Consider the following 16,444-nt stretch of genomic DNA (forward strand, 5'->3'; position numbering starts at 1 on the left):
ACATGCAAAGACCCATACATGCTTAATCCAACTGTTAAAGCTTTGCATCTCCAAGAACTAATTCTTCGATGTATGCAGACTTGCAGCTTCCCCCTCTGCAGAAGAAAAGGCAGAAACATAACAAATGTTTGCTAAATTATCTCAAACTATTTTCAGAGGAATTTAATTATTTTTCCATTTATCTGAAAATTTTCAAATAATATTTTAAAAGCTAGATAAACATTATTTAAAACCATAGTTTCTTCCATTAAATAAAATTTAGCCATTTAAATCCCATCCAGTTGATTAATCTTTTCAGATCAGATAAACTTGCAGTGAACCTGGGATTCTTCAGGGTCTGCTCCAGTGGGCTGTTTTCAGTTTAAACAGCTGTGTTGTCACAATTTCCTTTTACATGTGACTTGAGGGTGCCCATTTGCTTCGCAATTAAGAGGATAGTACTTACAAATGTTCAGCTAACCAGATTGTTAATTGCTATGTTTGCTTTACGCTCTCTCCTATAAATAGAAAATGTTCCTCCTGAAAGGGAATGGTTCAAAGGTTCAAACATTATCTTCCTAACTTTTCTCACGTTACTCAGTTTTTTCTTTTTTCTCTACTCTCTGTCCGGGGATATTACTGATAAAGGTTTGGTACTCCATGCTATCTCTTCTAGTCTCTGCTTCAATGAAAGCTTTTGACTTTGTAGAAATCAGCACTGAAGGTTTTCTTCAGAGGCAGCCAGCAAAAACTGAGCTTGTTTTAGAGCAAAGTCATCAGTAAGAAATAAAACTTTCACATGTAATAAACTGAAGTAGAGTGAAAAATGTTATGAAATATACCTTACTAGGATTATTTACAATACTTTAGGTTAGTATTTGGTGTTATTAGTTCTTATGTACATGTCTGTCTTTCTCCACTGGTAAGTTACTTTTGCTTCCACCTTTCCTAATCTTTCTATCCAGTTCATCTGAATCTCAAATTCCCTGAAGATTGTCTTTAGATAAAATTAGAAGTATAACTGCTTAATAAATGGGAGCATTCCTCTGCAAACATACAATACAATGTCAGCACTTCTATCATGATTTCTGAGTGGAATTTAATATATGAGCTGTGAATAGCTTATGACCTGTCCCATAATGTGGGATTCATCTAAATGTAGATGCAGCTGAGCCAGTCCCTCATCACAGTCTGAATAGATGAATGAGAACTTTCAGGGTTCACTTCACTCCATGCCAAAGTATACATATAGCTTGCATTGCAAGCTACCTTTGTGCATTTTTATCCATGCATGACTTGGAGAAATTGCTGATTTTCTCCATTATATTTTGTGAAGAAGCTTAGGCTGATTACCTCAGATGCCTACGTCCATCACAACCACATTAATTAGGATTGTGAAAGACTACTTATTTTCTCTGAAATATGTCTGAACTTTGATTCAAGTTTTCCCTTGGTCATGCTGTTTTCAAGTGAAGGCTATTGAAAAATGGCCAATGAGTGGCAAAAATTCTGGACTTCCCTCTAGCCTTTTGAGAAGTAGTCCAGACATGCTGCCAAACTCATTTGTTCCTGTGGAATTTGTTCCTGTGAGGGTCAAGAGGTCTTTAGAAATCCATTTCCTATGACTCAATTTATGACCCTGATGTCTCAGTCAAGCGAAAAGCTAATTTATTGATAACACAAGAGAGAACATCCAGTTCAGGTGTTGTTATGGACCACTTGCTTGACCTGGGTTTAGCCACAGAACATAAGTGATTCTCCACTGACACTGCATAGGACTGTCAGTGAAGTCTATGAAGATAATGCATCATCAACAGCTGCAGTCAGTCATGAAGAGCCATATTTACAAAGATGATTTTTTGATTAAACACATTTTTCTGCCTCACATTCACATACTGAAGCCCCTGCCAGAAGTTGTGTTTAAAGTCTAACATGATGCATGGGTTAACTTCTTTTTGGGCTGATAACAGTCAGCAGCTGATGTGTCCCCAGAAGTTTTGTCGGCTTGGAGAGAATTTCTGGAGCAGTACAAAACTACTCAGCTAGTCTGTACATTTGGAGGTTGCTGCTAACCATCCCTGGCATATGAGCTAAACACAGCAGCGTTCAATAATGTGCTGCTCACAAAGAAAATGGGAACACGGAGGATGACGCTGCATGTCAGCACACATGATGAGAAGGCAAAGGTCACTTAGCAAGGCATAAATTATGAGCAGCAAGGCAGGTGACAGCAGTTCTGATGACAGCATCCTCACACTCAGGACTGACATATCTGCCAAAGGTGGACTTGGCAGATGGCCACACATCACGGGAAGCAGCATTTTGCATGGGAACAGATTTCAGAGTGCTGTTAAAAAGGGCTTCAAGTCTCACTCCTGAAAACTAGGCTCACTTTACCAGTGCTCCTACCAAATTATATGCTACTAAGATAATGTTCAGGAATAACATGGTTTTGATACTAGTCTATTTTTACATTCTTACTTCCAAATTAATATGACTTATCCACCCCTCCCTCAAAATAATTATAGTAGCAAAGCAGTTTGTGTATGAAGAAAGAAACTGGAAATTTATAGAGTAGCGCAGGATTAACAATTATTAACATTCATCATTAAAATTCCATTTCAGTTATATAATTAAACAATTAGCAAAACAATCTGAAGACTTTGAACCATGGAAAATCCTGAGGAAGAAAAATACAAGGCATTCTAATTGATATATTTTTAAAATTCCACTGGCCTATTGCATTCATACAAACAGTGATCACAAGGCACAACTGGTTAAAAGATCTCAACTCTAATGCACACTAAACAAGTCTCAAGTTGTATCCATTTCATTATGGGTTATCAGTACCTTGGTTAAACCCATCACATTTTAAGACCTTATAGACTTTTTAAATTTAAAGTTTACTTGTAATAGTAGTTCATTGACATATTGTTTCTGTGCTTTTTAAGACTTTTAGCTTGTAGTTTCTCTGTTAATGCTGTGAATTTCTTGAATTCAAGACTGTACAAACAGTTTTGACAATTAGCTTATTTTAATTACTTTAAAGCAAAATGAACATCTATGAAAGATAAAAAATAAAAAATTAAATACAGAAATTCGCTATTGATTGCTATAATTTTTTTCAAGAATGCACATGTTCCTTTACTATTCTTAATTATTTTAATTAAGATTTCTGCATGTCAATTAGAATTGGTTCAGAATGGAAGATTCCACCCCCTCTCTGTCTCTCAAAGCAGGTAAGAACACATTTTCTTAAGAGGGTTTTTAGTGTATCTAGAGTATATGTAAATAAGGAAAAGAGCAACAAAAAGGAATTGAAAAGGGGCATAATTATATAAAGTCAAAACTAACATAAAACCAATGTAGACCCTTTTTTAGAGCATTAATTATCTCAATCTGAAACAGGAAAATTGGAATATGGATGACATATGTCAGTAAAATAATTAAAATACTAAAGAAGGAATGGGATTTCTATAATTATACATAGCATGACTAAGTAAAAGAAAAAAGGGAGAAATCTACCCTAGTTTAAATCTAAGACATGAGAAATAACACATCCTAACCTGAAAAAAATACACTGGATTGTTTCCCACTGAATAGCTCATACAGCAGTTAACATTGTTCTCATTCTTACCTTATTTGCCCTGACAGAGTTTTTTTTCTTTAGGCTCTGTAAACTTTTTGTATTTCTCAGGAAGTGTGTTTGAGATGGGATGTAGAATCCCAATGCTCTGAAACTTTCCCTCTCTGAGAGTTGCAGTGAACTGTAAGTTAGTGAAACTCTGCACGTCCTAAATTACTGTGGGAAATTCACAAGCCCTGGGACTGAATACGGCCTGAAACTTTATTGCATGTCACTCGGGATCATATAACTTTTTTCCTTCTACATTTCTTCTGACTAACACCCAGGTAGGCTTCAATTTATGGCCCATCAGCGCGTCTGAAAGAGCTGTTTGGCCCTCAGCAAGGGAGAGGATATTCCAGGTGTAATGGAGTACATAAAATCCTGCTTTGTGCCCACTTGAGCCTTCCACGGAAGCTGTGGCTCAGTGTAACTGTTGGGAGAGTACTTACTGCATTGAAGTTGGGGAAGAGATTCACTGCTGCAGCAGTGTCCAGAGGAAACGGGAGGAACGGCTTAATATCCAGCGATGGCTGCAGGGGTGGTGCAGGAGGACGCACAAGGGCTGGAAGAGCAGGGCTCTGGCATGTACCACCTGCAGGCACAGAGAGACAGAAAGCGTTCAGCAGGTGATGTGATTCGTGAGGGGGATAAAAGCCAGCACACACACACACACACAAAGCAACAGTAAAAAGACAATATTTCATCAAGCAAATATATTTTGACTCGTCCAAAAATTACTGCATTAGCGAAAAAAAGCCCAGCTGACTCAGTGATTGAGTTGGTTGTAATTCTTTGCCAGAAATTGCTTCATGTTTCAGTCTATTGTGATTAGAATTACCTTATAAACCATTTATTTCCATGGACAATCTGGAACAACAGTTCAGCATATGTCTAACTTCCCTTGAGACCTTCAGCTAGTTTCATTCTCTTATCATTTCAGTGCTTCATCCCTACCCTGTTGCTCTACTCTACAAAGGCAAATTACTCAAAAAGATAAAGAACAACTTACTGTTCAGCTCAGCAAAAGTCATGTAATTTGCAGACTTCTGTTTTTTTAATTAAATGCTCACTCATGGAGACAACGGCATCCACTTCAACCTAAACCTCACAAACACAACAAACCTTGCTGCCCCAACAGTTGATCAATACAAACCTAAAAATAACAGTTTCAGGAGCCACTAAAATTCTGTTTATGGGAAGGTACTGATGAACACCTTCTGCTCTTTGCAAGGGGTGGAATTGATTCAAACTCTGTGCAGCAGAAAGCTCCTCCCAGCTAACAACCAGCTCTGTGGGAACATAATGCAAATGAAGAAATCCCCTTGCATACTAACAAGGCACTACCTGTTTGCAGTGGACCCTATTTGGCTTATTTGTTTTCCCCTGGCCACAGCCAGATATAAGCTGGAAGGATCCAAGTTCATTCTCTGCTTTCAGTGTCTCCTATATTGGTCGCACTCCAAAACATCAATTCCCCGTTAATTAAAGACTATTTGGATCCTAGGAAACTGTTAAAATATGCCAGCGTTCTTCTTATCCTAGATGCAGGCCACAGACTGTAAAAACCTGTTGGTAAGAGTCCAAGAAACATTGAAAAAAAATGAAAGGGGAGTTTTACCCTACTCACTAAACAGGGACACAGGCATACAGATCAACAGAGGGAGAGATCAAAAATCTGTTTCTTTTTTCCCTCTCATACATACAGACATTTTATTAGATGAGTTGCATACATCCTTTAAGAGTGCAAATATAAAGTAGTCAGAAAGATATATGACATCTCTCCATATTTGGCCAGCAAATCTGCTAACAAGGTTTGTCATGTTACACATCTAATTGAGGGCTAAAACCATAGGACTTAATTAACCAGTTGTAGAAGATCATCCAGGTTGTGTTTCTAGATGTAAAATCAGCTGGAGCCAAATTTTGAAGACTGTATTTTTTGCCAACTTTCAACTCCTCTGTGAAGCATTTCAATAAGAATCACTAGTAAATTAAAATTAGTGGATTACGGGTCACTGTAATCTCACGATAGTTTTTAATCCCAGGAATAACTGCTTAAAGAATAAGAATAACTTATTAAAGAATAAATTTTGGGATAGTTTCTACATTGTACCTCAATGTAAGTGTATAAGAAATCAAAAGTTTTTGAATGCTGCAGCTGAGGATATAGGCAACAGAAAAGTAGAGCACAAGCAGCATAGAATTATCAAGTATTTGATTGCCATTGCTTTGGCAATTGTTACATTCCCATGACATGGTTACAAAAACACTGTAAAAATAAATCTAACAGGTCAGAATGATGATAGGGTAGTGTTGAACATGCCAATCATACTACCTTGGAATAGGAAAGACCCATAAAGGCACTTTTTAAAATGCTGGAAATACTTAGCTTTAATTTTATAAAGCTTTCACACACCACGAAAGGAAAAAGTCACTCTTACTAAAGAAAAAAATAGAGATTGCACCTGAGATTGTGCAGAATCACACAGAAATTTCAAGGTGAACATTTTCCTGGCAATAGCAAAGAATTTGAGGCTAATCAAATATTCTATAACTCACAAATGCAAACTGGACTGAGAAATGTCACCTGTGCTTGGGGACACAGCTCATGGGCTGTATTATCTCAGTGCTACGGAGAAGAGCTTCACAGGTGTGGATTACCCAGAGTAACAGCATTCCTATCCCAAACTCATCTGAGGTACCAAACCATGGAGGATGAAATATTTCTATTCTGTGATCCTTTCCTGTGGCATGACTCGGCACTCACGCACCTGCTGCTGCCAGCCAGTGCGATGCAAAGCCATCTGGGGACGGGAACAAGCTTTAAATGGAAAAATCCAGCCAGCTCTGCAGGACCTTGGCTGGGACTCACAGCCTCTGGAACAGAGTTTAAAATCTACCACAGTCCTGGCTACAGTGGCACAGAAAATTAGTATGGTCAGGAGCACAGCTGCTCTCTGTTTTTTCAATAGTGTCAGACATGTCCCTAAATGATGGAGCATGTGAGAGGCATCATGAAATCTGAGCCTTTGCTTAAGAACTTCTCTAATGTTTATGGCTGCAAAAATTAGCTTCTCTTTCCATTTAACATGCACAGAGTTGTAGTCTAGAATCTGCAACAGAAAAACTGAAGCAATGGCAACCATTTTTGTGACTCAGCTTAGTTTGGACAACCTTTGAGAATGCCAGCTTTAACTATTTCCCACCTAATCCATTAGCAGAGGGATGGAGAGGGGTGGAAGACCACTGGGAAGAGTTCTTGAACAGTGTACAAATTCCAAGTGTTATGGAATGTTGGATTGCAATGAAGAAGCATAACATTTGCTTATGACAATTTTGGTATTTTGTAGGATGAGTTTCTCCACAAAGACCTCCATAGCATTCCCTGAGCAGATGCAGCACTGCTGATCAACACACAGTGAGGGTGAAGGCTCAATGTCAGCCTTTTTACAAGCCTTCTACCAGCAAGGGTTGGATAACATTGACCAATAAAACTAGGATAAAATCCCACAACACTGATAGGTTTTGTCCACAGCCTGCACTTAATGCTCCCTATTATTATTACCTGAAGTTCACATAGATAACCTTGTCTTTATGAGGAGCATGCTACACCTTAAAATGGAAGGATAATACAGTATTTTCTAATTCCAGTCTTACAAGTTAGTGATGTTAGAGTCTCATGTCTTTCTAAAGAGGATAAGAATCAGATTCTAAATGGGAGATGAATGTTCATACATTTGAGAAATTCACATCAATATTGTTACCTTAATTTTCTTTGTAGGGAGACCAAGAATAATACTACTTAGAAGATTAATCCGCTCAGCATTTTGTCCAAGTTTGAAGCAACCATTTGTTTCTTTAATTTTCAGGCAATTTAAATCACAGGCAAGATAATCTCTTGGACAGAGGCACTGGCTATACGTCCAAAATAAGTGTGGGCATACAAGTTTGGGGAAAAGCTTGCAACCAAGTTTTGCTCCTTCCTATATCACATTGAGCCTGTTTTGACCTTGGAGAACTCCTCCAAAGTCAATCAAAGAGCACTGTTTTTGCACAGGGATGCAGTTCTGTGTCTCCAGCTGAGACCAGACATTTTGCCCTACCACTGGGTAATCTGGTTTGAAGTGCAACACCATGTTCTGGGCACAGACAGCCCACGTGCTACAAAGGCACGTGGGCAACATGAGGTTCATGCTCTTCGTGACACAGCCCAGTCAGGCGGGTTCTCCTTCTGAAATCACTGGTGATGTGAACTTAATCACCACAAGAACTCTCTTGCCTGAACCAGGGGAATATGACAGAAACAGGTGAAGAAATTATTCCTGCTCGTTGCACCTCAAGTTGTCCATTCCATGAGGAATTGGCTCTTTTAAAAATTATTTTTGAGTATGAATGAGAACAAATACTGGTGTCTTTCCTTTCCCCTGCTTCCCCTCTACCCCATTTTGACTTTAGAGACCATGTTTCAATGTGGAACTGAAAATAGATTTTAAAATGAGAACCATTCTAATGCATTCTTGAAAAAAATGGTTCAGTTTTAATGTGTTATTAAAAATGCTTAAGTTTTAATCTTATCTTCACAACTTTTTTTAGTGGCAATTCTTTACAAAAAGTTAATAATTCTGGGGGAAATTTTGCTTTCAATGAAATAGCACTTAATGAAAATAAAGTTTCCCATGTAAATTTCTGTGCCCAGTTCACCTGAAATTTTGCTTGGATTGGTGTTAGGTAAAGAGTATGAACAACTGTAAGTACTCACCCTAAAAGACTGAATATACACGTAGGAAACCAATAAAGATAGCCCTAGAGTAAACAGACATCATAAAGTAGGGTGGTTTTAAATACAGGATAATAAATAGCAAATTTCCTTAATGTTTTTCAAGGAGGCCAAGATCCCTATTTATCAGGTTCCCTAACAAACAGCTCAACAAATTGGCAACCACCTCTTGTTATTTGTGACTTGGCTATAGAGAAAGTTATGTTACATGTTTCTCTGCACAGTCTTTCCTCATGCACACCCTCATTCCCAAACCCTCACATTTCAACTTAAATGCAGATACAGTTTCCAGAAAAAGAATCCCAAGATGCATTATCAAATAGTCTCCCTAAGGAAGAATCTAGCTCAGCTTTTGCAGACACAAAAATGTAGATAATTTTTTGCAATGCATTTGAAACTTGGAGGTATGTAAACTGGGCAGAAACTCTAAACTATTACCCCATTAATCTAAATCTTTTGCAGTTCTTCCATCACTAACTATTACCACCATAAACACTGAGTGAAAAAGCAAATCTCTGCAGAATTTTATTTTCATTCCTTCACTATGCAAGTTTTTCCTTCTGTCCATGTGCACAGCTATTTTGAATACAGCAAAGACACTCAACCCTTTCCTTCCTAGAGTCTGAGTTGGTTTTCAGGATCATAAACTGGTTTCTCTAAGATATGGATATTTCCATGTTTTGCAACGTATCTCACACCTCTCTTAATATTTCCATAATAACTTATCTGAGGTCAAAAAAATATACACATTGTGCCTTGGCAAAAGCTCAGAGAACCTTTCAGCTGGTATGACTCAGTGGAGAAGCTGGGAAAGTACCACACATTTCCCACTGAAAATTTGACTTTTAGGAGGCTTTAAAAGAACTTCAAAAGCTACAATTAATAATGTTTATATAGGAACCTAATATCTAATAGTACACATGTACTAAGCATTAAAATATATCCTAGAGAGCCTGAGTAAAACCAGGAATTTTCATAGAAAATTTTCAAAAACAATGACTCCGGCTATTTTAAAATATCAAAGGGAAAGGATATGTGGGGAGCTCATGGTCAAGCTTATAAATGTTAATAAGCTTACATTTGGATAACTCAATATTAGCTAGAACTTTTGATTTGCGATGAATCAGGTTTGCCAGTGGGCGAAAGGAAAGGTATATTTGGAGGGATTTTTTTGAAAAGACAATAAAGACACAAGCATTTAAGAACAGCAGGCTATCCATGGTGAATAATGTTTTTTCATGATCTAAAATAAGAGATATCCCATTTATATTTTCATGGAATCTGATAAAACAGGGAATTTTAAGATATCCAAAACCAAAAGAATAAGCTTCTGTGGGATCTAACAGAGAAAATATGACATGAATTGTAGATGTGGCTTTTAGGAATTAGTTTAATGTAATTTGTCATGGTCCATAGTCACTAGGGTACTGCTTTTTATCACTGTATGGTAATCTTGATTTTTCCAACAGATACTTTTCTCAAAAACTGCTGAATCGCCCCTTTAAAGGTAAATTCAGCTCCAGAATGAGTAGTACCAGTGATCCAACCTGGCACGGAAAAATGAGACTCAATCACCAAACTACTTAGTTGTAGCTGTAATAAAGTGTCTAAAATATGAACTCGGCATACAGAAAGTTAGCTAACATGCAACCTCTATCTTTTACATGCATAAAGAGATAAACTTCTGATTTTGAATATTTCTTTTTTGTAGGTTATGGGTCATTACCTGTGAACTGAAAGGAGATTAGATGTAAATAAATGACGTGAATGGTAAATTTAGTGCTCAGAAAATCTATTTTCTGGCCACTTACAGTCTTAAAACTCAACTTCTTGAAAGGGTTTTTTTATCATTTTAGTGGTTTGTTTCTTTTTTAAAATTTATTTCTTTTAGAAAGGGAAATAATCTTAAAGTGCTTTCGACTTCTCTATTGTTCACATACTCTTTTTGGAGAGTGCTTTCATTATTTAATAACCTCAAAAAAATCTTTAAAAATACTATAGCCACATTTAAACACAATACTTTTACATATAATCACTCTTAGGTCCAGAAAAGAAAGAAAAAAACTCAACTGTATTAAATATTTGAAGTCCACTTGAAAAGAAGAGCCTTCAAAATGGGACTCCAACCACACCATCCTCAATCCTGCTGGTTCTCCCGAGACAGCTTGAGGATCAAGTACACGGTGTGGCCACACAAGCTTTTCTTTCACAGGTTTTGCTGTTAGCAATGCTAGCAGTGGCTAGTCACTTTGAAGAGGATGAATGCAACACTGTCTCAGCTGTGGACATCTGTGAGTAATTGATTTTTCAGTTCACCAGCCAAACCAAAAAAATAATGACAATTAAAGGGGGAAAATCCCACCACTGTGTCAGCTAAAACTCTTCTTGCACCTAAAATGACACCCTATAGCTCCTACTTAGATACTTAACTGTTTTTATTATTTAAATATTAACAAAATTCAAACATCCAGATCCAAACAACTCAAAATGACTCATTACAAAAATATTTTCTTCTCTTCCCTTTTTTTTTTTCCCAGATTGGCACAAATTAGTACCCACTGTTTATTTATAGACAGCATTTTTCAGCACATACACTGTTCACCTGGAAAGTTTGAATCAACTCTGGTCATTTACTGCTATTCAAAGTATTATTTTTTCTAGAGAAAATATTTATTCTCTGGTTCCTGCAAAGTGAGCTAGTTTAGAGAAGGAATTCTTTTTATTATTATTAGTTTTAGAAGCCTGCAGCAATGCATCATGCAATGTTTTTAAAAGTCTTTTCTTTCACACATACTAGCATTTTGAAACACATAAGACCATATACCCCAAAAATTTTGATTGGAAAATGTACTTCTCTAGGTGAGAAGAGGAGTAAATTTCTCTTTTCATTAGGTAGAAAGCTGTGAAACTACTATTATGATGCTGGACTGGGAAAATGCATAAACAAATTTGCATGTGTAGTTTGATACCCATTATCTCCTGTCATTATTTCCTTTACTTTGCTAAACAAAGGTTTCTGCTCCCATTTTGCTACCTTTTTCCCTCCTATTGCTTTATCATCTGCATTACAGGAAGGTGGGCCCACCTTAGAGACAATGAAGCCCAGTTCTGACTGAATGGGACTGAGGTGCTCAGCATTGTGCAGACCTTACCCACCTCAGGGCTCAAGGCTAATTAATGTCAGAGCCCCCATTAACCCCACAAAGTATCACCTCTTTTGCTTCATATCTAAAATATGCCATGGACCCATGCTAAATAAAATACTGGTGTGTTTTGCTTTGGATTTTTACATAACAGCTACTAAAAAACCATGAACTGAACTTCAGTACGAAACACTGTCAAGCAAGGAATTTGTCTAACCCACTATGGGCCACATCTTATACAGATTTCAAATTGCACAAGGGCAGAGACTTAGCTTTTTATTTTAGCAACACGACCTACCTAATTGAGCTCTTCAGAGTCCTTTGGGCTTTTATTGCAGCTGGTTGGACAAATTTGGATTCTTTTTCCCTATTGGAAACTGTTGGATCACTGAAAGTTAAATGATCCAAAATGAATGTTCCACTTTCTGTAAAGTTCTGTCTGTTTCTAGTATAAGGAAACAACTAGAAATTGTCCAATTTGGTCAGCATGCTTATTACCAACTGCCCATACCAAGTACCAAGCACACCAACTACCAGAGAACCATAAAGCCCAAGACAGAAAGTCATGGCTTTGGAGAAGACAAACTAGAATACTCATGAACCTCAGCTCTCCTCCCTCTTTAGAATGGAGAAGCTTTTAATTTCTATTTGCCTTACAAAAAAAAATCAAATATTAAATACCCAGCAGCCTTACTTTTTTTCTCTGTGTAATTCCAGTCTTAATTCTCTGGACACTTCCACCTGGCGAGAGATTATCCCAATTTTTCAGCTAGGAAGAAACCTACGACAGACAGCAAAAGTCTTCTTCTCAAAGCTTACACAGGAATCTGTGGCAGACAAAGGAGCTGAACTCTGGGTCCCCAGATTTAGTCCTCTGAGTACTCTAATATTCTCTCCTGGTTGTAGGCTAACTGCAAACTGAATGTGCTTTCACTTAGACTGTAATGATCTCACAGACAATGTCAAAACTTGCTCTTCCTTCGGTGCCATAAATGCTAGAGGGAAGAGAAGTTCACCAATGACTCTACAGCTGCACTAATGATTATTTTTGCTTTTGGCAAACTACATATCCCCAGCTCTATTTTACAGTTTCTTCTCATACTGCTCATGTTTTATACTACTTTTTACTTTCTTTGGTAAGAAAGTGAATCCAAGGAAGCAAAATGCCTGCCTTGCACAGAGTGAGCTAGAAATGTACAGAGACATTTCTACCATCATGCAGTAATGCCAGGACAAAAAAGATGGCTGAGAAGGGATCTCACCAATGTAAATAATTGTTGGAAGGGGGGGTGTCAATAGGATGGAGCTGGGCGCCTCTCGGTGGCGCCAAGTAACAGGACAAGAGGCAATGGGCAGAAACTGATGTGCAAGAAGTTCCAGGTGAACATGAGGAAGAACGTTACTATGTGAGTGACTGAACACTGGATCAGAATTTTCAGAGGCTGTGGAGTGTGCTTCACCAGAGATACTCAAGAACCATCTGGATGCAGTCCTGTGCCATGTGCTCTAGGATGACCCTGCTTGAGTAGGGAGATCGGACCAGATGACCCACTGTGTTCCTTTCTAACCTGACTCACTTTGTGATTCTGTGTAAAAAACAGGTTTCCTTTTCCTTTTCATGATGATCTTGGCTAGTTATTCCCACATAAAGCTGCTGCCCTAGTGTCATTTCCAGCCTGCAGCAGAAAGATTTACTTTCAGACTCAAGCTAAGGTGGGAAGCATGGGTGTTTTCAGAGACGCGCTACAACCTGATGAAGTTCGAAGAAGGTCACAGTGTTACAAATGTGTGTTTCCCCAAAACTACATGCAGTGTTTCTCAACACCTTTCAGCCTACAGACGTATTTTGTGACACTGTTGAACTGACTGCACCATTATTTACTGACACATTGTGGATGTTTCCCAACCAGTGGGTCAGTATATGGTTTGTAGCCTCTATTGGAGAGATACTTGATCTTATCAGATCATGCCCAGCAAAAATGTGTTTACAAACTAACTGGATCCAAACACTGAAGAAAGTGCTGATGATTAAGATGCATCCCAAAGTGTGCTCCCCTGAGGTCACAGTCTCCTGGTAGATCCTAACCACAAAGGCTCAAAAAAGCCCTACCATAAATAAATAAGCTAAGCAAAAATACAAGCATCAGCCAAGTATTATAAAAATCACATTAATTTTAAAGCTTTACACTTTTTGACATTTTAAAAAGTCTTTGACCTGGCATATTCTACAGTAGGATTTTTCTGATGGTTTTATAAAGGTCATGTTTATGGTATAATGAGCACAAATTTCCAAGGCTTATTAATCAGAAGAACACTGTATTGCAAACAGATTTTCAAAGAATTTTTCATTTTTTTATGCATATATTGAATATGATGAATATATTAAAGCTTTAAAAGTGCCATTTTTCAAAATGCTTGGGGAAGAAATAACTATTAACTTCTGGTGTCTTTACTTGAAATGAAACAAGCGTATGACTGAGAAGAATATGGTAACTAATGTCATGAAATGGACACACTCCACTAGTAAACTATGAAAATAGTTCTGTGTAGCAATGCATCTTCTCTTCAGCACTAATAATTCCATTTAGCATTAATAATTCACTGAAAGTGGTTTTTGTAACTGCATAGTGCAAAGTAAGTAGAACTTAATGACAAGCTAGTGCATGTTTCCAGGGTACCACTTCACTCTTCTGCTAGCTGTCAAACCTCTGTTGCTTTACCAAATAACAGGCAGATCAACTTCACAAAGTGATGAAGTTAGGAGAAGGATGGCAGAATCCAAGCCAAAATAGCAAAGTCAAAGCTAGGTGCACAGAGGGAGTGGAAGGAAAGGAAGGAGAGAGGTGTATTGAGAAAACAAGTGGCAGAAAGTCTGTGGTTTTGCAGCTGCACGTGGCTGTTGGTCTTACAGGTAGCACACAACAATGGACATGAAAATACCTATGTCAACCTATGCCAGTGTAGCATAGCCTGGACCATGATTCCCTCCTGAACAAACCTCACAGAGTTGGATACACAGACCTGCCTATGTGTATATATGTGACAAAAGCACACACTTATTGAAATAAAAAAATATTTTTCATTTTTCTTTCCCATGCATAATGACATAAATGCTTGCACAATACATCAGAAACTACCACAGTCTCAAAAATTTTGATTCACAAAAATGACTCCAAGACATACGTGTTTAAAATTATTAGGTTTATGATCTTTCATAGGTAGGTAAAAGAATAAGTGGAAAAATTAGAACGGAACCAAAAGCACAGGATTTACTAATGGATAATGACCAGTGCCACAGTGGATAGAAGTATGTTTTACAGGACAGGCTCCTGGACATAAATAACTTTTCAGTCCATGGTTATTTGAAAGATACTTGTCAAGATAAATTATAGATCATAGCATCATTTTTCCTGTATGCATGTATTTCTAAATTAAAAACACTTCAAATTATTTGGCTCAGGAACTTTTTCCAACAATGAAATTACTCCCATTCTGAATGAAATACTTGAAGTCCTTAAAGAAAATTTAATCAAAAGAGCAAACACAAATATCTTTCTTTTTCAGTATGTAAAGCCAGAAAAAAAACCTATTAGATCACATGGCCCAATTGCCTCTAAACCCCAACCCATTGCTTTTCATAAACTTCTACTATATTTGATTGAAATGAAACAGGTTCAGTCCTCAGGAGATACAGCTGTTTGTGCAAAAAGCAAGAGCCTGAGGCTCTGTGGCTGAGAGTTTCTGGAAAAAGAAGTTGATGCAAAACTGAAGTTTTCCTAGCAGGCAACCTATGCTTTGTATTGAGAAGCAAAGAAAAAGCAGACAGTGCTTGGCAGTTTGCTCTCCCCACATAGACAGGGGAAGGGAGGGATAAAATATTTAGTTAACTACTAATTTTGAACCTTCCTAGGACAGAATTTTATGCCATCTCAAATCACACATGCACTATGTCAGTCATGACTACACCTTGGATTTTCATCAGCAGGTAATTAAAAAAAATATTGTTGTAGTGGGGAGAGAAAAACACCTATATCTTCTGCTAAGTACCCAAGTACTTGATGATTAGATTAGAGTCACTCCCCTCAGCATTAAGCAACAGACATCAGCTTACATCTTACTGGAGCTGTGCCATCAGATGTTGCTCTCTTGGCCCACTTCAGAAAAGTTCAGGTTCAAGTTGAACACTCACACAACACAAAAGCGTGACCGCCAACAACAGAGCAGCCTTCCAGCATGAAGAGGTGAGGAATTCACCAGGAATTTGCAGGTCACTCCTGACTTGCTAGGAACCTTTTTGCAGTCCTGATAAACTGGCCAGCCATTCTTCATCTGTCTGAAAAAAACTAGGGATGCAAACTATCAGCAGTTCTGCACTGCAGACAGAGCTTTGAGTTCAGCAAGGGAGCCACGAAAGGAGAGCTGGTGCTGATAGAGCACAAAACCCTGAAGAAAATGATAAGGGCAAGGAGTTCACATCTAGTTTGGGAGAGGGAAAAGTGGAGGGGAAAGAAGGGGAAGTAAGACAGTATAAGGCAAAACAAGACTGGAAATAAAAGAATGGGATGTTGGAAATCAATGGGGGAAATGTGAACCTTGGCCAGAATCAATTAAACTGTTGTCTTCTGGAAATGCTATATCTCCAGCCACAGATTTAATTTTAATAAAGTTTAAATAGGACATGTTATAGCACTCTTAAATAATAGTAATTGTGTAACTATGGTATCTACAAATTGTATCTTTGCCAAACGTTATTTAGTGCAATCACATGCTGCTCTTGTGCAATTCAAGTGATTTTACTATTTTTTTCCCCTTTCTTAAACAGAGACAAACATGTGTCATATGATATGCTGGAACACAGAACTAGGTGTTAATTCACAGTATATGCTGGTGAGTAAATGTTTTTATTTTTATCCAGAA

The 16,444-nt window shown here is 37.7% G+C and overlaps 1 protein-coding gene across 2 annotated transcripts in view; it reads right to left on the reverse strand.

Annotated features, from left to right (window-relative positions):
* Nucleotides 1-16,444, reverse strand: part of ZNF385D (zinc finger protein 385D) — a 332,326-nt gene that overhangs the window by 134,619 nt on the left and 181,263 nt on the right. The window contains exon 2 of one of the 2 annotated variants that reach the window (XM_058814667.1): nucleotides 4,057-4,199. The exons of the other annotated variant lie outside the window; for it this stretch is intronic. Within the exon in view, the coding sequence (XP_058670650.1) occupies nucleotides 4,057-4,199 (143 nt within the window). The remainder of the gene's footprint in view (nucleotides 1-4,056; nucleotides 4,200-16,444) is intronic. 2 annotated transcript variants of the gene reach the window in all.

Source organism: Ammospiza caudacuta, chromosome 1 (genome assembly GCF_027887145.1).
Source record: "Ammospiza caudacuta isolate bAmmCau1 chromosome 1, bAmmCau1.pri, whole genome shotgun sequence".
In the NCBI taxonomy this organism is placed as follows: Eukaryota; Metazoa; Chordata; class Aves; order Passeriformes; family Passerellidae; genus Ammospiza; species Ammospiza caudacuta.